The sequence below is a fragment of the Panulirus ornatus genome, chromosome 30, assembly GCF_036320965.1.
Source record: "Panulirus ornatus isolate Po-2019 chromosome 30, ASM3632096v1, whole genome shotgun sequence".
Taxonomy (NCBI): domain Eukaryota; kingdom Metazoa; phylum Arthropoda; class Malacostraca; order Decapoda; family Palinuridae; genus Panulirus; species Panulirus ornatus.
The window spans coordinates 1,062,588-1,087,161 of NC_092253.1; the positions used below are offsets into that span (position 1 = coordinate 1,062,588).

The window sequence follows — 24,574 nt, forward strand, 5'->3', positions numbered from 1 at the left end:
AGATGTTTGCTGGATGCAGTCGTGCAGTTCGTGTCCCACCACTCAGAAGGAAGCACAAGAGAGGATATTGTTCATGGTCTGCTCACATGAGAGGAATGGTGATATGTATGAAGCGAGATGGTTTTGTTTCGATCAGCTGGTTCTTTGCGTGACACCGACCATCGTCATGCTAACGGTCCTTCCGACCGAGATAGTACGTACATGGTCAAGAGTATCTGCATAGCATGAAGAAATGGACAGGATTATGAGAAAAAAGAAAACTAATGGAAATACCGAGACAAGTGACCCAGGGGAAGGCCACGGGAGGTCACCACTGTAAGGTGTTGTTGATAAGGGCAGTACGCTGCTCGAAGCGATCAAACTTTAAAATAATACATTTGCTGAGTGAGGTAGGGCATTGTGTGTGTGTGTGTGTGTGTGTGTGTAGGGGGGGGGGGGGACACCAGCTGCCACCTGCGGGTGGTGGGGATGACGGGTAGGGGGAAGGGGGTGAAGACGCAGCCACATAGTGGAACACGAACGAACACTCAGCGCTTTCCCACTCCCGGTATATGACCCAGTTGTGGCTCAGAGGTGGCGCTCCATAGACGTTTTCCTCAGATGTCCTCCTTGTGCACGTGTTCTCCGAGTGTTCTCCTTGTGGTGTTCCCTATTTCTGGTCAAGCTCCGTGGCTGGCATTCCCGTGTCTCGACCAAGCTCCGCCGAACTTGTTCCTAGTCACAGCCAGCCTCCGTCCCCTGTTGTTTCATGATTTCAGGTAAGCTCCACCGCTCGTATTCTTCATCCCATCCAAGCCTCGTCATCGGTAGCTCCTTCGTCTCCACCAGGCTCCGTGGCCGTATTCTTAAACAACATCTCGCCAGACGCTCACGCGCTTCAAAGCAAGCTTCTGTTGGCCTCACGCGACTCCTGCATAAAGGTCAGTTTTGTTAGTCGAAACTTCATGTCTTTCTTCCCTGATCCTTGTGTGTGCGATCTTAAGGACTCTTGGGTGAGGTATACTCACGTCACATGTTATGGTAAGGTGACGATTCATCAACTTTTCTTAACTACACTTCAACCTCATGTCAATATCCCTCGTGTTATTTTCATAGATCTGTCATATATGATTCACTTTTGTACTGAGTGGTACTATGAGAAAAAGTGTCGAAATAAGACGGGCATGACTGAAGGATGCATTGTATTACAGGAGGATCCTCCATTTAATTAATCAAATGACTAGAATGTAAAGGCTTCCAAACGCTGATAACAACATTAGTATAGCTTCCATACTTGAAAACATCAGGACTGGAGACTAGAACGTGTACACATGTAAGTTGTTTTTGATGATATGATCATACTTAGAAGTCCCTCAACTGGAATACATGGGTGGGGACAGGTAGGGCCAATGAAAAGGTGGGTGCAGGGGTACCCGGGTATGGCTAGAGAGTAAGGACCCAGTCATTTAGAATTGTTCTTGTGGCTTGATCTTTTTACATAGTCTTTGTTTGTTGTACATCTAAAACAAGTGTTCAGAATTCAAGAAATATGTGCGGATATGCACGATTGAAAGAAAATCTTACATAGAAATGCAGTGGACACTAAACGTTCTGGACGGATTCTGTGATTAGAGATCGCAATTTCATTGGAAATGAACAAATGCCTTAGATAACTATCTTACGCCGCATTGAATTCTCTCGGATATTACCACCTCTGCAAGTATCACTGACAATACCAATTAATGCTACAGCTGCAGTAACTGTCGCCAACGTTTTAAAAATTATCACCAACTACCACCATTACTACTACCAAAACCACACAATTATATATATCAGTCGTTGTTCCCAGGTAGAGTATCGGTAGAGGTGTGACGTTATAATGACGTGGAGTATAAATCATGATGAAGATCCCTGGGACTGAGTGCATCTTCCACCACCACCGTTAGTCGAGGCTTCCGTGTTTTTTTTCCAAGTGATTTAGGGTAAATGAAGGGACTCTCTGCAGTACTACACGTTGCCCTTTGTATTTCCAGTGATTTAAGCAAATATGTCTCCTCAGTCACTGTAGCTGTTGATAAATCTCAAAATAACTTTGGAAACATTAGGGAACAGGAGTAACGTACGTGTGTGTGTGTGTGTGTGTGTGTGTGTGTGTGTGTGTGTGTGTGTGTGTGTGTGTGTGTATGTGTGTGTGTGTGTGTGTGTGTTTGTGTGTGTTTGTGGTAGCGCAATTGTGTAACAAACATTCATCCATGAGTAATAATCATGATAACTGTAATCAAAATAATCATATCAGGGATTTTTGTAGTTATCTCCTGTATTTTCTATGTTCTTATTGAAGGCATATTATAAAATGTATCATAAAATATATCATAAGATTATTATACGATATATCATGAATTATATTATGAAATCCTGAAAACATTCTGGGAGACGGTAATCGGAGCCTCGCTAGGAGCTCTGTCAGAAGGGCAAGATGTTGTGCATGGCATACCTAATGAAGGCAAGACCTTGTGCATGGCGTGGTGTACTATGAGAGCAAGACACTGAGTATGGCACGTGTTATGAAGGTGAGACATTATGCATATAACTTGTTCGTCTCGTGTCGGCCACTATATACAAAGGTGAAACATTATGTGTGTATGACGCCTTTTATATTTAACTTAGAATCACAATAACCACTGTAAGACTTTACCACTATAAGACCTAACCACTGTAAGACATAACCACTGTATGACATACGCTGAAGTACTGTAACTAATCAGCAAAACAACATTGTTTTTGAGAGAGTAAAGATCTTTCGTAGTTTGTTCAAGTGATGGCTGAGGATTTGACGATGATCAGATTTGCTTCACAGTGTGTCACCTAAACAAATAGACAAACACATAAAATAAATGTCGGGTTCGCAGCACACACACAGGAACTTGACATTAAAACCAGATGGCATCGAGAGAGACATCAAAACTCTGTAAATTTCATGACGACAAATTTGAAGAAAAAGTACGGAAAACACCCCGTTATGAGGAGGGAAGTGTGTCAGTAATAGCCTCACCCACCCCTCATGTGTCACTCTCACAACACAAACATCACGCTGACTCACACGCTTCTCCCAGGGGCTGATTGTCTTAGTCTGTCGCCTAGTTCTCTCCACTGTCTCACACTTCTATGTCAGCGTCATCACGCAGGCTCTTTCTCCTTCTCAATGAACTAGATCTCAGCTTTTGTCTCTGCCACCTGACCTGTCATTTCTCTCTAGACATCTTAAATCCCTCTCTGTCGTTTGCCTAGTACCCATCACCTTCACAATCTTGCTTGCTATCTTTTCAGTGTGCTCGCTGTCTGCTAAACTTTACATTTATAATCTCCTTAGACTGTGTCCTCACCTTCTCTCCCTTAACATTCTGTCCTGAACAGCTTGCATATATCTTCCAAGCAAAATAGACAGCCGCTTCTCCTCTTCTGTGTTTCAACTTTCTCATTCCCCCTCCTCCCAGAACACCTCACCCTCTCCACAAGCCTTCCCATCACATATACAATAACATCGATCATCTTCACCGTTGGAGACTTACGTGACTCTTTATCACATCTTCCCTCCATCTTACATGTTACCTGTCGGAGCCCAAGCTCCCAGCTAACTGCTCGTCTCGCAGTCCTCCCCTTCCTTCCCTACATTTCTCTAATGATTCACTGTCCTCCCCGGTAACTTACTGTCTTACCAGCATCCCAGTACCTCCTTACTAACTCTCCGCATCCCTGAAGCCCTGCCCTCCCTCTTATCAGTTTCCCGCAGAGTCATGTGATCCAGCGAAACCGTCTGGAAATTCTGTGAATTTATTGTCATTGATAATGATTATTACTACATGCTGTGTCCTATTACTACATGCTGTGTCCTATTACTACATGCTGTGTCCTATTACTACATGCTGTGTCCTATTACTACATGCTGTGTCCTATTACTACATGCTGTGTCCTATTACTGCCTGTTGTCTCGTATCTACCGCTTAGAATTCGTGTAAATGCCACTGAGATAATGCTTCTGTTGTAAAGGTTGCTATAAACTGAACTATCAAGCTGTGAACGTCTTCAGTCTCTCGTTGAAATGAAAACAAGTTCATGATATTATGTGAGTTTATGTGTATATTTGTGGGTACTGGTGTGTGTGTGTGTGTGTGTGTGTGTGTGTGTGTGTGTGTGTGTGTGTGTGTGCAGTTGTGACTGATGCAGTATAAGATACAATAGATACATTAGTGCATTTTCATCATGCCAACCAGGAGAATAAATTAGTACTCAGCAGGTTACGCTCACGGGAGAACGTGAAGTGCTCCACCTCTGTGTGAACGATTATACCCCCCCCCCCCCATGCTACAGCAGCAGCAGGTGTAGCGTACACTAGTTACAGACATCCTGCCAACACTCTGTACTAACTACAGTCTAAAAATATGACAACTGTTCCCGTGTGTATGCTCTGTAACGCGCTACACTCAGCACGGACCTATACACGAACCACAACCCGGATCTGTAGAATGACAGAAGAATGGGAGAAGAAAATGATTGCTGGGAATTAAGAGACTTTAAGGCTGTACGGTGTCCGTGGTCCATTGCTCTCGGTACCCAACACTCACCCTTGGGACGGGGGACGGAACGGTGACATTTACGGGTTAAAAAGGAAGTCAGGTGGTGAGCAAGTACCGTACGTGCGGCAGGTGAGGTATGTATCTGTTCAAAGGCTGATGGTGGTAGTGGTGATGGTGATGGTGATGGTGATGGTGATGGTAGAACCTGAGGTAGACATATCGGGCTCTGATATCCTAAGCTTTTACCATTATTTTCAAGCATTTGTGTCTACTTATAAAAAGGTCATATTTGTCTCGTGACCTTCACTTTCTAACATGATACTGACCCGCGGAGAGACTCAGAGTCAAACTCTGTTGCCAGACAGAGTTTCCTGAAGATCTCTCGTCTCCTTTTCATTTCTCTATCCACATCATTTCCTTACTTTACAAAATGGAACATCACACGTGTGTTATTGTGCAGGATGGGAAGACAGAATCCCATTGTTGTGCGAGCGTTGTAACATAAGATTTATGTAATCTGAAACTGTCATCCTTAAACCTACAGTTACAGACTGGAGTCTACATTCTTGTGAAATACAAACAACGTCATCTAGGTTACTTATTTGTTTCTTCCAGACGATAATTCTGTTCCAACATTTCAACATGATTAATATTTGTCCTTTTTTCAGAGTGAGGTGAAGACAGCCAAGCGGGACGACGACTGAGGGTAACACAACCAAGACGCTGTGTACACCTGGGTAGTCTTGGTGATGCACTTGCACTGGAGGAAACCATGTTGTCCTACTAACAATGTCAACAGCCATGTTCGTTCACTACCACTCAGAACCGCCATGTTAGTGAACTACCACTCAGGGCAGTCATATTAATGCACTACCACTGGGAACGGTCACACTAGTGCACTGTCACTGGGGTTCGTCATAAGCGTACTCTGCCACTGGGGCAGCCATTTGAATGCACGTCCCTACAAAAACTGTTGTCAAGTCCCTCACTGCATCATCGTTCATCCAATCAGTTATGTGGGGAGACGATTGGTTCTACTTCTGGAGGAGAAGGCATGTTGTGCGTTCACTAGTTGCCTGGGCTTTGCGACTGGGGATAATATTGGCGGTGGGCATGATAACCATGAGTAGTCTGCTACTGGTCGGGAAGACGCGTGTGGAGGTGGCCGAGGGAGGGGAAAAGGAGCTCCGCGCCGTTATCCTCAGGACACACCCACCCCCTGCAGAGCTCCTAACCTCACCCAAGACAGTCAGCGTCGCCAGGGACTCGGACGAGGTTGTAGGGATGGAGAATAATATGATTGTCCCGAGGAGCCAAGTGCTGCCAGGCTGCCCCTCGACCCCACCACACCTGCGTCAGTAACTTCTCCTGTTGTACTTCTTTATCTACATTTGTCACTCCCTATGAATATAATGTAAATGACTTTAAACAGGACATACATTTGAGTCTCCTGAACTTTACTGTTTTCCACATTTACTACTTCTTTCCTAGATCTGTTTCTTTCACTTCTAAAGTACTGTAGAATAATTTCCTCATACATTGCCTAACGTTTCTCTCGCTCAGTTTCCTGTTATGTCATCAAAGGTTTCGTTTTTTATAGTACGAAATCGCTCTTGTATATAGACATTGGTTAAGTTCACTATAGAAACTTATATACTGTTGCTATATTTTCCACTGTATTTCATTTTTTCAGTGTAGACAAGTCTACAACACCTGGTCTTTCCCTCTGAAACAGCCCTTTCATGTCAGGTACCACTGGAAAAGATCAAAGTTTGATTTTCTGAATACATCTCTGCCCACATTTTTAGTCTTAATGAACACACTTTCCAAGCCCATAGTGATTTGCGTTATCTAATCTACACCAGCACCATTGATTTCAGTTGTACTGTTGAAAATAGTTTCATTCCACTATTATCATCTTGACTGACATAAAACACTTTTATACTTCCATGTTCTTCTCAGTGAACGTTATCTAGCATTTCAAGGTATTCCTCAGGAAATTCAATTTACCTATTGCAAAATACATCACATAACTTCATCATTTTCAGTTGACACCACTGCCTCTGAAGGAGGTAACCGATCTTATTATTATCATTGTTGATTCTTTTTTTTCATATAATTTCAAAGTTTCTCAGAGTCAACCCAACACTGTAAACTATATTGCTCATTTGCCTTCACCATACAAACACCTGTGACCGTGAATTCTTCCGAAGTTATTAAAAATTTTGTTTACCTCTCGGCAGCCACTCTACCCAGACCTCGTGAATTTTTGAACAGATGTCAGTCACTTAGATTTGATTATTTCCTCCACGATCCTACAGTGGGCCAGGTGGAGGTGGCGGAAAACGTGTCGCTGGTTGAGGCGGAGGCTCGCCTCGGACCGCAGGTTAAACGCGGAGGATTCTCGTGGCCCGCGAAGTGTGAGGCCCGCTTTAAGGTGGCCATCATCGTGCCCTACAGGGACAGGCAACACCAGGTCTGTCTCAGGAAACATCCTCTCTTTTCTATTGGACACATCTGTTTGTCTGTCTGTCTGTCTGGTTCTGCATCTGTCGTTCTCTGATCCCGTATCTGTTGTAGGTCTGCAATCTGTATTTCTGTGCTTGTTTGTTTCACTCTCCCTTTTCTTAACCCCTTTTGTCCCTCTTGTTTTGCCTCGATCTTCAGCTTTCGCTTTGTCTTTGTCTGACTGTAGAGATATTTATATCTGAGCACAGAATGTCTATGCCCACAGTCTCCAACTTTTTGCATTTTATTTCCATGACTGTAAACTTTTCACTTGTTTAAATTCACTTCCTCTTCTAATATCTTGATACATTTGTCCATGATTCTCTTGCTATAAAAGTGTGTCGGCAGATCATTCTCGACTTCTTTTGCTTAGTTTCTTGTCATATCTAGTTGATAGTCTCTCCTAATTCCTTTATTTCTGTCTTGTTCAGCTTAACTTTTTTCAGGTTTGTTTATCCTCTTGTGATATCTTTCTTAGTTGAGTGTATTTTCTTGTAGTAAGTTTCGAGTTCAGAGACTCACTGATGCATTCGTCCAGTCTCATGAGCTGCAGTATCTTCGATCATGCATATCCAAACCAAGCTTGATTTCCTTCAAATTTTCTTTGTATCACTAGATATTACATGCTTATCGATCTAATTATATATAACTTGTTTGTAGTCTAACTTCAATGGTTAGTAACAGCTTATAATGGTAATGCTTTTAGAATGTTCATTCTTAGCTTTCAACTTGCCTGGTATTATGATATGCCAAATTCTTATTCTTATTTCAACAGCTCTCTATTCTCTGTTGGGCTTTGAATTAAACCTAAGACACATCTTCTAGCCCTGTATAGCCAGTATGATTTGAAATGACCTTGATCTTTCTATATGACTGGCAGGTTGGGCCCTTCCTTAACCATATGCACACGTTCCTCCGACGACAGCAGCTTAATTACTCCATCTACTTCGTCGAGCAATACGGTAGGTGACGCCCCTCGGGGTTTGATGGGAAGGTTGTTATTATGAAAGTTTGTGGATGATGTTTGAAATATGATTGTTGTGGCTGGATGGATGGATCAGGATTGTAAGGCGTTAGGAACGTGAAAGGTCGTCTTCAGTGCTATACTGTGACGAGTTCGGCGTCCTGTTGAACGGACCAATATCGTGAGGTGTCGCCATACATTTAGCAAAAAAATATTTCTTTGAAACTTGAACCTTCCATATCTTGAGTTCTTCCTTCACCCTTTTCGGTCTGTGATACTCATAGATATTCACATTGTCGTTCATCACCTAAAATTTTCCATCTGTAGCTAATGATCCTTGGTTGTATGGGCTTTAGGCTTATCAACTGCTGAGATCATTAAGCCCATCAGCATCAAACTGGTTCCACCAATTGAAAAATCTTTAACAACATCTTCAGATGATGAGGATATCTCTAAGACATACACTCTCACAATGCAAGTAGCACTTCTAATAACTGTAGAGTATAGTGTCCCATAGATACTTATTCGTTTTCTATGGTTAATAAAGGTTAGCTATTTTCTGTTGGAGTAAGAGGGGTATCATCTGTAGAATTAATTGATGCTTTCCACTAAGTTTAAATTCTTTGTTCAACCTTTATCTTATCCTTTAACATATAGTTTGGTTTGAGCTTATGTAATCAGATATGGAAGTTCAATTTGGTCCAGTAATTACCTAATAAACTGCCTATATGTCAGGTGTGGAATGCCTTCAGTCTTCACACACGAACAACACTAATAGATGATATCATCTATCATTGGTTTCCTCATCTTTCATTCACATTTCGTTCTAGAAAATAATCATATTACTTTCCAAGTCAATTAACGTACAAAAATTTCAATGAATGTTTTTATGACATCGGCTTCGTGATATTAAGCCCTCCTGTGTGCAGGGCTTCCCTCAGAAATCTGTACGTCTGCCACACAGTATATTAGTTCTCCTCGCCGTGCTCTGTTGATGACTCCGTCTTCCTAGACATCAGCCTAGATACTCAACTTATTAATAAATGTCTTGCATACTCTGTCATGAAAGGTCATACATGAAAATACCATTTCATTTTGGTCCGAAGGACATGACCATGTACGTGTCTTACTGCTTGATAATCTGACTAAAGATACAAATGTACTTTATGTTGTATACTTAAATGTCATCCCTTGTCTTTGTATCGTCTTCCTCATTTCTCACACCGTCGAAGGTGTCTGTTGCAATTATTCCTCAACTTTCCTCTCCAAAATTGCTTTATTTTTCATTTTTCATATTTGATCTTTCATATTGTCTCTAATGTTTTGTCACTTATCCTTAATGCCATTATTCTTTTTGCTGTTAATCAATTAGTCAACCTATCTACTTCGTACAGTATTATCTATCCCTTCATATGTCTTCTGATCTGTCTACTTCTTGCTGTATTATCTATCCATTCATGTGTCTTCTGATCTATCTACTTCGTACAGTACTATCTATCCCTTCATATGTCTTCTGATTCTAAATCTTTACCAGGCTCGGACCTTTTCAACCGGGCCCGTCTGTTGAACGTGGGCTTCCTCGAGGCCCGTAAGGAGGGGCCCTGGGACTGCTACGCTTTCCACGACGTGGACATGCTCCCTGAGAACGACTTCCATCTCTACCACTGCTCTCCTCAGCCCCGACACCTCGCTGTGGCCACATCTAATAATAATTACCGGTAAGTGGACCTGCCTGGTTATGTCTGTGGTCGTATGAAGCGTGTAGTTATCCATTTGTAATCAATTATTGTATCTACGGGGAGAACATGTACAACTGTTATACAACTTTTATAAACTGTATGCTTTTGCACTAACCTTCTCTTTCAGCATATTCCATTTGTTACGTTTATGGACAACGATCACACAACAACAAAGAGTTATTCCAATAGATAATAGAGTCACTTTTGCTGTGATAATGTCTCCTTCACAAAGAAGGTTATGGTAGACGCGCAAATCACACACACTCAGGCGACACAGAAGGACATTAACAATTCAGAGCACTGCTGTCATGTATGAAGCACTACTGTACTGCAAATTATTACAATTGTAATCTAACTTGACAAACAAACACTGAGCACAACAAAGACTTACATCAACATTAACCTTATACCATAACTCTCATGAAGACCTAAAACCCTGAAAAAAACACTCACAATAATTCAGGCACAACACAACAATCTGACAACTACAAGCTGTACTGTAGGCAAATACAAATAACCTACACTTATGTTGAACCAACCAGGGGATAACTCACAACCTAATACACTTCCTTCCTTTAACATATAACTGTGACAACGACCAATAATAACAATTTTCAGCCCTGGTGACCAAGAACCTAAGATACCTCACTACATCAAATTCCACTTACAGTAATTTGCAGGATCGATGCCTCATTCCAAGTCCCTCTCGAATGACAATAATAAGACGACCTGAACGTCCTTGACCAAAACACTCCCCTTGAACTCTTACTGTTCCAGCTCCTCCCACAGTCTCAGATACAACACGTACTTCGGGGGTGCCTGCCTTATGACAGAGGCGCACATCAAGAGGGTGAACGGTTGGAGCAACATCTACTGGGGGTGGGGAGGTGAGGACGACGACATGTGGAGACGCATAGCCTTCACGGATATGGCGGTATGGAGGTACCCCGCCCGGTACGCCAGGTACAAGATGATCAGGCACAAACCTCAGGTCGTCAATAAGCACAGGTGAGAGGATGAGCTCAGTACATGAGGAGAGAGAGAGAGAGAGAGAGAGAGAGAGAGAGAGAGAGAGAGAGAGAGAGAGAGATGAGTACATTTCCTGATATAGACTGTTGTCTATTGTGAGCATTTTAGTAAGGTTCTTTTCAAACATCACTTTATCCAAGCTACTTCTCAGAATCATTATACTTAAATCTTTTCTCATCTCTTATGATCCCTTACCCTTTGGGATAAATAGAAAAATCATGTTGACACTAAACCGCAAGTGTATCCTTACCAGGTACAAGGTGCTGGCCCGGAACACAGGCAAATTCCCCACAGACGGTCTCAATAGCCTCACGTACACCTTGAAGAGCGTAACGCGTTATCCACTCTATACACACATCCTGGCTGATATCGGCTCCAGCAATGAGAATATCCTTACTCACAAGAAGACTCCTATCGGCGATGCACAAAAGTCCTGATCACTGGGAAAGGGTCAGAAACGAGGGTGACGTGTGAGAGATGTTAACTCTAACAAAAGTCTGCGACGGAGAAGCTAAAGGGAATCACTGAAAACTTTCGCCTGGGAATGCATGGCGATAAATGACCTTATTTGTGTTATGAATCTTCTGTTGTGGTGACTCTAGGAGGTGTGAGACCCTGCACGTCAAGACAAAATTCTGAACAAAGAAGAGAAAATCAGTCATTGTGATCCTTACAAAACGACACAAGTATATCCACAGTGGCACCACAGGTCAGTGATGTGCAATAAATAAAATGGAAAGAACTACGAGGAAGAACATAAAGTGAACATCAGATTCAATCTGGTTTAAACATCTTCCGTAAATGTAAACAAACTATGACTCTTCACATTAGTCACTTGATGATAAGCGTTTATATCTTTTATCTTCCCAGATAAAGACGACCTCCCAGATAAAGACGACCTACGCCAGCCTGCATCCAGTAATGTTGTGCAGTACTTTGTTTTGCGAGTGCTTACGTTTACCGGGAACATTCTTTCAGAGGCTTTCTTCGGACGAAGTACTAATTAGTGAAGGAATGTAGAAACAAACGAGTTAATTTTTTTTTTTCAAACGTAAACCAGAGAAGGAAATAAGAAAAGCGCAAATTGTGAGAACAACTTCTGTATCGCTTTATCTGATCATATGTTTTAATCATGTGTTCATCATTTTTTGTTTCACACTCCAACACAACAGCTGATCTTTCCTGCACACATGAAGTTTATGCTTTTAAGAATTACGTCAGCTATTTTCTTGTCATGTTTAGAAACAATTCCGGTGAACACACAGTCATCTGAACACCTGTATACCACTAGTTGTGGCATTTAGAGAACAATCTGAAAGTGAATTCATGTCAGCCTCATTTAGAGTGAGCCTCAGTGTGATCACTGGCTGAGTGAGGAGAACTGGCTGGTTATCCTGCCTCTTGATGACACTGTGAAGTGGTCAGGTGACTGCTGAGTGCTCGTGTATGGCCGACACCAGGTCACAGCTGATGTCAATCCCTCACTACCCCAGAGTGTAGGTCTAGAGCACTGAAGTCAGATGCTATGTCGGACGGCCACTGTACCCAAGGGGATCACTGTACCCTAATGGAGCTACTGTACCCAATGGAACCTCTGTACCCCAGGAAGCCATAACACTACAGAACTACAGTACCCTAGGGAACGACCGTGCCTCAGGGAGCCACCACACTACATGAAGCCACTTGACCTCAGAGAGCCACCTCAGTCACCGGAGGACCGCCACTGTGGTTCCTTCATGACAAGACACAACCTTTGTTTATTCAATACAATCTTTATTCAAATGCAGGAGAATATCTTTCCGCTCTGACTTTATATTCATGGGGAAATGTATTTTGTATGTATCTCCTATGAATGTTGATATATAACTGACTGATAACGTTAGAAAGTATGCTTTTGTTGATCTTGATTTGAGCTTTAAGAGGTTGAGTTTGTAAAAACTTATTCATCTCATTTATCAGCATACCAGTATTCACCTGGGATTAATCTTGATTGTGTCAAGGTTATGAATCAGTGCAAAATCTGTCCACTGAAGACGTCACTCAAAGATTTAAGGTAAATTTTCAAGTGTTTTCCACGAAATCAGTCTGCCTTCATGATGCTTGATCCATTATATAGATTAAGTGAAGAACCATGTAGGAAGAACACCAGTATTTGTAGACATGTAGGAAGAAACAGTTACCTCCTGTATAAATATTGGGATATTCGTGTTTGCTTCCACACTGAAGATAATTGTGATAATGGATCAAATGTATTTTGATTTGTCTAATTGTCAGGTTTTATTTATTAGGAGACGATATCCACTAATGCATTGATATACATCTATATCTGTCGCAAGTGTTTCTCTATGATATATTTTGCCTGTGTGTCTATATTCAAATGCGTCTGTGTGTGCGTTCATGTATGTGATTGTGATCATACGTATGTAAATGTGTTTATGTGTATGTGAAGGTGTGTTCCAGCGTGCAGGTTTATGCAAGTTCAATGTAAGCTGTTCACGCCAATGATATACTCCTTAACCTTATAATGGATTAATATCAACAACAACTGTTGTAAGGAGGACGGTGTTGGGTCATTAGTCGTAATAACCGGCCATTACGACCACAGCCATCTGCCGCACACCTCTCTCTCTCTCTCTCTCTCTCTCTCTCTCTCTCTCTCTCTCTCTCTCTCTCTTTCACACCCCAGGTCTAGTTTGTTCCAGATTTCAAGTGGATCTGGGAGGACTCGTCTGAGGAGAAAGATCACCGAGATTGTCCTCTGTCTTCACTTGAAGACTTTATCTTTAGTTATCAAACTTGATTTCGTGCATCGCATCAGAACAGCATTATGGCTGCCGGAATATGTAGAAATTGGGTTAACAGCTCTCTCAACAGTTGTCCTGCGAGATGATTTCACACTAGTTAAATGCCGATCATGAGAAGAAATGATCTGAAGACGTTAGTTGAGGGACAACTGGTCAAGACTTCCTGCCGAGAGAAACATCTGAACAATGGGAAACCACTCGGGAAATACACCTACTTGAGACGGTAGGAAAGTACAGTACAGTAGCCAGACTGGCTCGTTCTCTTCCACTCACTGGCTGTAATATATATAAGTTTCCCTTGGTAGGTACAAGTGACGCAGCTGGAGTGATCAACAAACAGGGGACGCCCTCTATGAATTTCGGTGAGATATAAGATACGGCTTGATGTTGTAGTCATGATAGATTGCAGTAAATACACCCAAACTTCACAGAGCGCACTCCGCGAAAACAGACTCATTCCAGACCGCTTCAAAACAGGGTATTAGAATCCACCATAAAAGACGTTAAGGCAATCACAATGCAATAAAACGTAAAGGAAACAAGTGCGTTGCGTTGCAATCATGCAGATGTATCAAGAGAGGCCGCGGTCTCTCCTGCTCACCTACAACTTGCACAGCTATCGTGAAGATCATAAGACACGTCGCTTATACCTGTTTTCCCTTCCTAATGACACTTAAACGCAGGTGGCGCTGGCAACCATCTGCGGCCTTTATTAGCATAGTCGGGGGTGGGTGGGGGGGGGGGGGGGGGGGACTTGCAAGGAAGGAACAGTGAGTAAAAATACTACATTGTCCTGGCAGTAGTTCAGGGCAACGCAGAACTTCAGAATGATAACGAATATCATTTACTGGAAACAGGATAAAGCAGGTGTTCATACTGTGAGCAATTTGATATATCTTGATATATCTTGTCGTAGACGGCTCCAGGAACGCTACCTGAGTCCGAGGTGAAATGCACATTGTGCCAGAAATGATGTTGCTGCTTGCCTTCGTTCACTCTAGACACGTGATTGATTTAAGAAGGTGTGTGAGTGAGCCGACAGGCTGTTTGTACGTGATCCATTCTATATAAACGAGAAAGACGCCATCTAGAGAACGAATAGAAAAGTGATGCGAAAGCATTCAGATGAAAGAAGCAGATATGCATTTATGAGAAACTAGGGAACCGTCGGTACTAGAATGAGATGCATTCCAAGTTCAAAGCTTCCCATTGTCTTCTCGGGACACCATAGTACCCACGAATCTTGTGAATATGATAATTGGTTGAAGAAAATGAAGAATCATGTGATTATCAAGGCATGAGTCTGAATCTGAAGCTGCAACGATGGAATACATCTTCATTAATGTTCTGAATAAAAACCTTTCCAGGTTATCATCGTAGTAATCATCATGTTGGACTTTATACTGGACCTGATAAATTAGGTTTGGCATAGTTCGTAGCCCGAAGACGTGTATATATATATATATATATATATATATATATATATATATATATATATATATATATATATATATATATATATATATATCATTAAGAAATAAAGTGTCCCCGAACGTTTACGGTGTAAGACGTTTACACATTGTGTTTCATTCAGTCAAAAACTATGGTCCGTCACCTTTAGAAAGTCATAGTTATGAACGTTGATACTGTAAACCATTGATAACAGTATGGCATTGAGCACACCACACATACCACAGGGAGAGAAGTAAATGTGCAAAGAAAAGAACAATGGTGTTGGTCAGAGTGTTCAGCTTCGCCCGAAATTCCACCGGAAAAAGATATATATCCATCCACCAGCAGCTGTGTTTGTTGCAGACCCAAGGGAAATGGTGATGCAGTAAAGGCTCTTACATGCCAGGAAAAAGACTACAGGTATTTTCTGTTATACAGAGTGTTGTCTGAATGAACGAATTCGCAAAGAATTGGGTGGCAGATCTTTGAGAGTGTCCATGACTGGTGTCAAAGTAACATCCAGGAGTCTGGGCCACTTACGGCCTTAAATTGATCATAATATTACAATATGCACAAAGTTCCTTCTCACCCCACTCTCAGCACCCTACAATCTCCAGCTTTCCCAAGTCTGATGACATCCTATAGTGCCCGATCATAATAGAACCAGCATCCTACAGTTTCCCAGTATCCCACAACATTCCCAGCATCCCACAGTCCTAAAGTACAATAATCCCAGCATCCTACAGTCTCAGCACATCACTCCCAGCATCCTACTGTCCCTCAGCTGCTGTGCCACAGTTTGCTGTGTGCAACGCCTGCTTTTAAAGCTGCTGTGCCACAGTTTGCTGTGTCCAGCCCCCAATGCCACTAGAGTTGCTGTGCCATAGTTTGCTGTGTCCAGCCCCCCATGCCACTAGAGTTGCTGTGCCATAGTTTGCCGTTTCTCAAATTTCTTTTCCACGATGGCAACACATCATGTGTACCTTTACCAACAATGAAAACCAACATTGATTTTCAGAGCGTTATGAAAATCTACTCCCGTAAACAAAGACATTTGAGTAATCTCCCTTCATGTCAAAAAACATAAACGTTTGGTGGTACAATATCGATCTTGATCGCAAGTCTTGGCCTCAAACACTAAGATAAAAGAATACCGAAAGGAGAAGAACTCAGGATAAGGCTTAAAATCTTTTATCAACTTCCATTGGCCTCATACCAGGTAAGTATTTACCCCTTCAGCTGTTACTAAGGTCCTCACACAATCTCCAGGCCAACGGCGTAGTCTCCTCGAGTGTGTATCCTTTCAGCATGAATACGGGAGTGCCACTAAGGGATCTGGAGAGGTGCCAAGAATGGCCCTGAGCTCTCAGAAGTCTGGGTGTGTAAGAAGCGCGCCAGGCATGGGAGGCGGGTTATGAGTACCTGCGCTGACGGACGAGGGCATATAGGTGCAGTTGAGGTGCCTCTTGTACTGTAGTGGAGATCAGGGCGAGGAGGACCAGAGGTGTTCTACTGAAATTGAAAGGTGGAGAAGAGAGAGAGAGAGAGAGAGAGAGAGAGAGAGAGAGAGAGAGAGAGAGAGAGAGAGAGAGAGAGAGAGAGAGAGAGAGAGAGAGAGAGATTTCCAAAGCCCAGAATTCACAATGCTCTGAATAGCATACTCATATCTGGCATGTGGCCTGTTATTCCAACATAAACAATCGACATATCAGATGATAACTGCGTAATTACCCCACTGTAGTTGTGGTGTTTACCATCGGTCGCAATAAACACAATGTTTAGGCTATTGCACACAGTAGGATATTTGCATCACAGGTTTAGCTTGGCGGGACGCAGCTATACTGGAATGTTATATTCAAATTTCGCTCGAATGTTTGTAACACTATTCTAATATCCTCAACAGCGATATCTGTTTTCTTTGTAGAGCAGCAAATTATCATGACTTCTGAGAATGAAGACATATATCATTGTTATCAATAGATTATAGGAAGCTGTGGAATGTGTTTTTGTATGACATCCCAGTGAAACGCTCCCATACACTTACAATATTGTATGTATGTATGTATGTATGAGTATATCTGTTCGATTTAATGCTTATACACATACGCGTGTATATGTAGTGGTGTGCATGGGTATGAGTGACGGTATATATGAATTTCGTTACTCACAAGTCATGTCGTCTTGCTTCTAACTTGTCATCGTGTTGGGGAAGTGAATGTACAACAGTGTGACTGTCAGTAACCAAGTCTGAGGCGAGCTGGGGTTCCAAAAAGGTCACAAACAAAAGAGGTGGGATGAGGAATATAGGAGACGAGGGGTTGATTAAAAGAAAGAAAAAAATATATATATATATATATATATATATATATATATATATATATATATATATATAAATATAAAGATATACAAACGAGAGTCCCTTCTCTCTCACACAAGATGCTAGCCTATGGGGTTCATCCTGAAGTTAGACGAGACTCTGCACAGGAGGGAGGCTACATAGAGTCATCTGACGTTCTGTTCCACACTGTCTCCCTCCGCACTCCAAAACACATACACTCTCTCTCTCTCTCTCTCTCTCTCTCTCTCTCTCTCTCTCTCTCTCTCTCTCTCTCTCTCTCTCTCTCTCGTCAATAATCTCTCCTCTCTTCAAAATCTCCCTCTTCACATTATCTCCATACATTTTTTCTCTGAAACTGAAAGGATCCTTTGCACAATCTTTCTCTTTACACCGTGTCCTCTCTTTCCAATCTCTCTTTCTGTCTCTCTCACTCCCTCTCTTCAGCACTCCCCTCCCCTCCCAGGGGTCTGTCCTTCCTACCTCCTCTCACTCAGCTTCCTGTGACAACATAAGCCTAGGGAGGCTGGTGGAGTCTGGCCCGCTCCCAGCCAGGCCGCCCTGCTGCAGCCCCTCAGGCCAGACCCTGCCCGGCCTGGGATATGGCTTATCAGGTTATCATTTTTCCAAAGGTTTATTTTCATTCATTTTCTTACCTATTTTCTCTAGTGAATAGTTACTTTACGCTTATTTGTTATATTCTGTTTTCTATTACTTGCTATGTATCAATTGTTTGCTTTTATCTAATAATATCTTTTCTATTTTTTTCACTCGTTCTTATCAATGTGGGTTTACGGTATGTCACGTGTAATAACATCATTACTTCCGCAAGTAATAAAGTACATGTTCTCTCGACAGCATACGCTCTACCTTCCTGTACAATGCATGTGGTGATATCCTCCGGGATGGAGATGTTTTCTGAGTCATGTTTCTCATCCAAGTCACGGAGGAATGTGATGGCCCAAGTGTTAAAGCAAGATAACTTTACAAATCTCCAATCACTCTCAAAGTCACTGCCCTCATCTTCAGAAACGCTACACTCACCTTCGAAAACACTTCACATCAACTTTAAAAGCGGTACATCCAGCTGTACATTAGGCGTGTGCAGGATATATGACGATAACAACCCAGACGGGGAGGGAAGAGACACGGATGTATACACACACACACACACACACACACACACACACACACACATCTACTCATATTTCATAGCGCACTTGCCTCGCTGTGGTAACCGGGAGCTGAAGAGTTAGCCACAGATGAGTGTGGGAAGGAGTGTGTCGTACGTGTTCAGCTCACACCTCACCAGAACATTACACCCTGGGGACAGACTCTACGTTATGCTGTCGCATACCACAGGACAGGTAGCGTAGGTCTCATAAGTTAGAAGTATATATATTGTGAGTCGCAGATCGTCGGCCATTTATCTCTGGTGCAACATGAGATCCTAAAGGGAAAAATAGGGTCGTGGGACCGATGGATCCATAAAGGCATGTGGGGGGAGTGGATACTCGTCCAGCGGTGTATAGTACTTGCTTACTGCAGGGTAATGTAAGGTTATGGCAGGTGTTGTAATACTGACGAGTGAAATTATGATATAAACACTGGCATATTGCCATTCACACACACATACACACACACGCACACACACACACACACACACACACACACACACACACACACACATACACACACACACACACACACACAACTAAAACACATGAAAGGTGAAGAAGTCCATGTCAAGAGTTTGCAAATATTCTATGAAATATGGTGACGTATTACTCTAACTGGAATCGCTTGCATGTCATGCTGGGGAGAGAATGAGGGAGAGACAAGAGCTGTTAAAGGAGACACAAAAGAACTTGAGAGAGGAACAAGGGATATGTTGAGGGGTACGCAAGAGATGTTGAGAGGTTGAGAGAGGATAAGAGAGGTTGAGGGGAGCACGAGAGGTAATGAAGGAGAGACAATAGAGGATGGGGAAGGAGCGAAAGATGTTGAGGGAGGGAACACGTCTGGTCGCAGCGCTCGGAGAGGTCGACACGTCAGGGACACAGGGATGACCGCATAAGGAAGAGGAATGAGAGTAGAACGTTTCTCCCAAACGTGCCAAGGATTACCAAAGGAACATTAGATGTACGAGTCACTGTGTACGCGCCTGCAGGAGACGGATAGAGATTTGTGGACCAGACCTGAAGGCAACACTGTCTTAGTAACAAACGATGTGAAACGAATCAGGCTCAGGGCTGCAGGGAGTGAAACGCTGAAAATGAAAGCCACACACATGCTCGTAGAATCCATTATGATGAATCAATATTGCCGATTTTCATTCCAGGAGTTGTTTAGAGATGAGGACACTCGCTCTCCGTTTAAGACTTTCCTCCAACACTCTTCCGTTTGTCCGACAAACGTAAATCTAATACCTGAGGAGTGATCATATCTACTAACCGGTAACTAGTCTTTAAGAATTCGCAAGTAACAACGAAACTGTTCCACTAACCCGATATTTCCTTGCTCTGACGGAAGGCGCCTGTGCTCTCACTGTCTGTCGAACTTCATCTTTATCTGCATCATCCGGGATATCCAGTGACTGACGGACTGCGCAGGGTTCAGCTGAGCACCACGTCTGTCTGAGGGAAGATCAAGATGTTGCTATTTGTTGTAATTCATCAGCTCCACCGTGTGTGTGTGTGTGTGTGTGCGTGTGTGGTGTGTGTGTGTGTGTGTGTGTGTGTGTGTGTGTGTGTGTGTGTGTGTGTGTGTGTGTGTATGTGTGTGTGTGTGTCCAGAATAAGACTGATCTGTTGCACAACCAACTGAAATAATAAATTTGTTTCGAAAAAATGTTGCAACATCTGAGTTTGCAGTTGGAATGACTTGTATGCTTGCTGAGGTTGCACCGAGTGTAGAGCTAAAACATATCTTGTAAAGGTGCTGAAGACTCTAGTGTTTACCTCATCATGTGAGGTTAACTGCCGTACTTATCATGAGGATTCAGAAGTAAGAAAGGATTTTACAAGAGAACTGAATAACCGTCAATCAGGGACCAGATGTGTCTGTATTCCTGTGAGCGAGTTATCACGGACGTAGCATGACAACTGACACTTATGTCACTGGTTGACACTCTCCAGTGAAGCCACGTTTCGTGGTAATTGCTTGTGTTCGTCCACACACAAAAAGGAAGTAATTACATTACTCTTTCACAAAGCTCATATCATAAAAACTTCTCAGTTACATTGCACGTTTCATGATAATTGTTCGTCCTTATAATAAGTTTTAAGACTACAGATCATCCAAACAGTAAACACGTTTTATGACATTTCGTCCAAACAACAACTTCCACAATATGTCTCCTGGTAACTGGCATTTTCTCTACTCATCTAAAACCACCATGAGTTTTCACCCTTGCCTTCACCAAGGAGTGACTAGATGATCCACAAAATATCCTCACTACTGGCAAGGCACTCACGAGACCATCCTTCATGTCTGGGTTAAGGACGTGTGAAGCACAAGATGTCATTAATGATATATTCTTCAAAAAATGACGTTCGTTTCCCCAAAGCGAAAACTGTCGAGAGAATTTGTCAAGGTTTAGTGCTGAATCTCGGATTATCTGCCCGAAAGTTAAATTGAAATTGCTTTAGAAAATAGGCGGTACGGATTTGTAGGAGTTAGACCTAAGATTATAGTAACTGCTAGTTATATATATATATATATATATATATATATATATATATATATATATATATATATATATATATATATATATATATATATATATATATTATCCCTGGGGATAGGGGAGAAAGAATACTTCCCACGTATTCCCTGCGTGTCGTAGAAGGCGACTAAACGGGAAGGGAGGGGGGGGCTGGAAATCCTCCCCTCCCGTTTTTAGTTTTCCTAATGAAGGAACAGAGGAGGGGGCCAAGTGAGGATATTCCCTCAAAGGCTCAGTCCTCTGTTCTTAACGCTACCTTGCTAACGCGGGAAATGGCGAATAGTATGAAGAATATATATATATATATATATATATATATATATATATATATATATATATATATATATATATATATATATATATATATATATATATATATATATATGTGTGTGTGTGTGTGTGTAATGCACAAACTAGATTATTCACTTTTCTGCCAACTCGTAAAAGCGTTCCACACACAAAGAATGTTCCATCCCTCACTTCAGTTCTGTGTATCGTGGGGTTAATCCAGGGAACAGTCCCAAAGAGCAATCAAGGAGACAAACACTACAACAGACAGCACACATATACAGTTGTGCATAACTACTGGCGAACACAGCTGAAGTTAACGTTGGTACCATAGCTGTAATATTTCTTGTTTCACCACCAGCCTGCGATACACTACACAACCTATTCTCTCATTCATTTTCTAAATGACAAAATATCATTGACACGAGATAGGTTATTGTAAGGACTGTGAATTAGTTATTTTTCTTTTTCTTTTCTTTTTTTTTTATACTTTGTCGCTGTCTCCCGCGTTTGCGAGGTAGCGCAAGGAAACAGACGAAAGAAATGGCCCAACCCCCCCCCCCATACACATGTACATACACACGTCCACACACACAAATATACATACCTACACAGCTTTCCATGGTTTACCCCAGACGCTTCACATGCCTTGCTTCAATCCACTGACAGCACGTCAACCCCTGTATACCACATGACTCCAATTCACTCTATTTCTTGCCCTCCTTTCACCCTCCTGCATGTTCAGGCCCCGATCACACAAAATCTTTTTCACTCCATCTTTCCACCTCCAATTTGGTCTCCCTCTTCTCCTCGTTCCCTCCACCTCCGACACATATATCCTCTTGGTCAATCTCTCCTCACTCATTCTCTCCATGTGCCCAAACCATTTCAAAACACCCTCTTCTGCTCTCTCGACCACGCTCTTTTTATTTCCACACATCTCTCTTACCCTTACGTTACTTACTCGATCAAACCACCTCACACCACACATTGTCCTCAAACATCTCATTTCCAGCACATCCATCCTCCTGCGCACATCTCTATCCATAGCCCACGCCTCGCAACCATACAGCATTGTTGGAACCACTATTCCCTCAAACATACCCATTTTTGCTTTCCGAGATAATGTTCTCGACTTCCACACATTTTTCAAGGCTCCCAAAATTTTCGCCCCCTCCCCCACCCTATGATCCACTTCCGCTTCCATGGTTCCATCCGCTGACAGATCCACTCCCAGATATCTAAAACACTTCACTTCCTCCAGTTTTTCTCCATTCAAACTCACCTCCCAATTGACTTGACCCTCACCCCTACTGTACCTAATAACCTTGCTCTTATTCACATTTACTCTCAACTTTCTTCTTCCACACACTTTACCAAAACTCAGTCACCAGCTTCTGCAGTTTCTCACATGAATCAGCCACCAGCGCTGTATCATCAGCGAACAACAATTGACTCACTTCCCAAGCTCTCTCATCCCCAACAGACTTCATACTTGCCCCTCTTTCCAGGACTCTTGCATTTACCTCCTTTACAACCCCATCCATAAACAAATTAAACAACCATGGAGACATCACACACCCCTGCCGCAAACCTACATTCACCGAGAACCAATCACCTTCCTCTCTTCCTACACGTACACACGCCTTACATCCTCGATAAAAACTTTTCACTGCTTCTAACAACTTGCCTCCCACACCATATATTCTTAATACCTTCCACAGAGCATCTCTATCAACTCTATCATATGCCTTCTCCAGATCCATAAATGCCACATACAAATCCATTTGCTTTTCCAAGTATTTCTCACATACATTCTTCAAAGCAAACACCTGATCCACACATCCTCTACCACTTCTGAAACCGCACTGCTCTTCCCCAATCTGATGCTCTGTACATGCCTTCACCCTCTCAATCAATACCCCCCCATATAATTTACCAGGAACACTCAACAAACTTATACCTCTGTAATTTGAGCACTCACTCTTATCCCCTTTGCCTTTGTACAATGGCACTATGCACGCATTCCGCCAATTTATTTTTCTTATTTTCATATAAACAATATCAATATTCATAAATTTCATCATTACCCAATGAACAGTCATAAATTTTAGTACCAAATAGATTTAATTCTCAGTTGAAATATGAATGCAAGTATATGTTTCTTATCAATGTTTAAAAGGTAAGGTCAATTAAGACTTCATTTATTGATAAACAACTCTTCTTTACAACTATATTGTTAATGACAAAGGTTTCTTCTACGTAGACACCAGCGATGCAAACAAGAAGTCATATGATTTTTTTACATTAACATAAACAAACTGATGTTGGAACTCGCTAAGACATTCAGGCAGTAATTTGTAAGACGTGCATAGTTGATGCAATTACGTGTATATTGTTAACGATATATATGCGGGACATACATCATGGGTATATGCAGGTATATCCTATATTTTCTTTATCCATTAGTTTCCTTCGCGTTATAGTATTTACAAACTTATATTGTTGTTACTACCTGGTGATTCTGATAATCATCATATATTTGACCACTGCATCTGTCTCCTCTGTCTCCAGCCTTACTCTTTATCTCATGTCTTCTCTGTCTCCAGCCTTACTCTTTATCTCATGTCTTCTCTGTCTCCAGCCTTACTCTTTATCTCATGTCTTCTGTGTCACAAGCCTTACTTTCTCGGTCCTACATCCTCCTCTGCCTCTTTGTCCAGCACTATCGGTACGTCCGTCCTCACTTCTGTACAGAGGTTGCTTCTCTCCTTAATAGATGTCACAGCCACTTAGGTCTTAACTTGTATATAACACTCTTCACAAGTGCAACGCAAGGTCTGGCACGCCACTATCCTTCTTCTGTCCTCCGGCAATATTACCGATATCGGTCATACGTTTCCCATCCTCGTCCTCTCCAGTATATCGTCTCTCCTCTCTATCCAACACGTTGGTTACCAACCTACAAAACTAGTGTGTGTGTGTGTGTGTGTGTGTGTGTGTGTGTGTGTGTGTAAACTATGGCCAGCGTTCTCGTCATGATAAACGGAGATTCGATAACGGTGTCAACTCTGGTCATGTAATGTCAAAGGAAAACAGAAAAGGAATCTGTATTTTTACCAACATAAATCATTACGTACTGGTTTTTCTTCCATCATTTGTACTCGAACAAAAT

General features: G+C 42.2%; 1 protein-coding gene across 1 annotated transcript; it reads left to right on the forward strand.

The window, feature by feature from the left end:
* The first annotated feature begins 574 nt into the window (after nucleotides 1–574).
* Nucleotides 575–14,251, forward strand: LOC139758551 (beta-1,4-galactosyltransferase 4-like). Its single transcript, XM_071680072.1, has 7 exons — nucleotides 575–758; nucleotides 5,222–5,907; nucleotides 6,875–7,029; nucleotides 7,942–8,023; nucleotides 9,560–9,743; nucleotides 10,542–10,772; nucleotides 11,047–14,251. The coding sequence occupies exons 2-7, from the start codon at nucleotides 5,505–5,507 to the stop codon at nucleotides 11,228–11,230; spliced, it is 1,239 nt and encodes a 412-aa protein (XP_071536173.1). The 5' UTR covers nucleotides 575–758; nucleotides 5,222–5,504; the 3' UTR covers nucleotides 11,231–14,251.
* The last annotated feature ends 10,323 nt before the right edge of the window (nucleotides 14,252–24,574 follow it).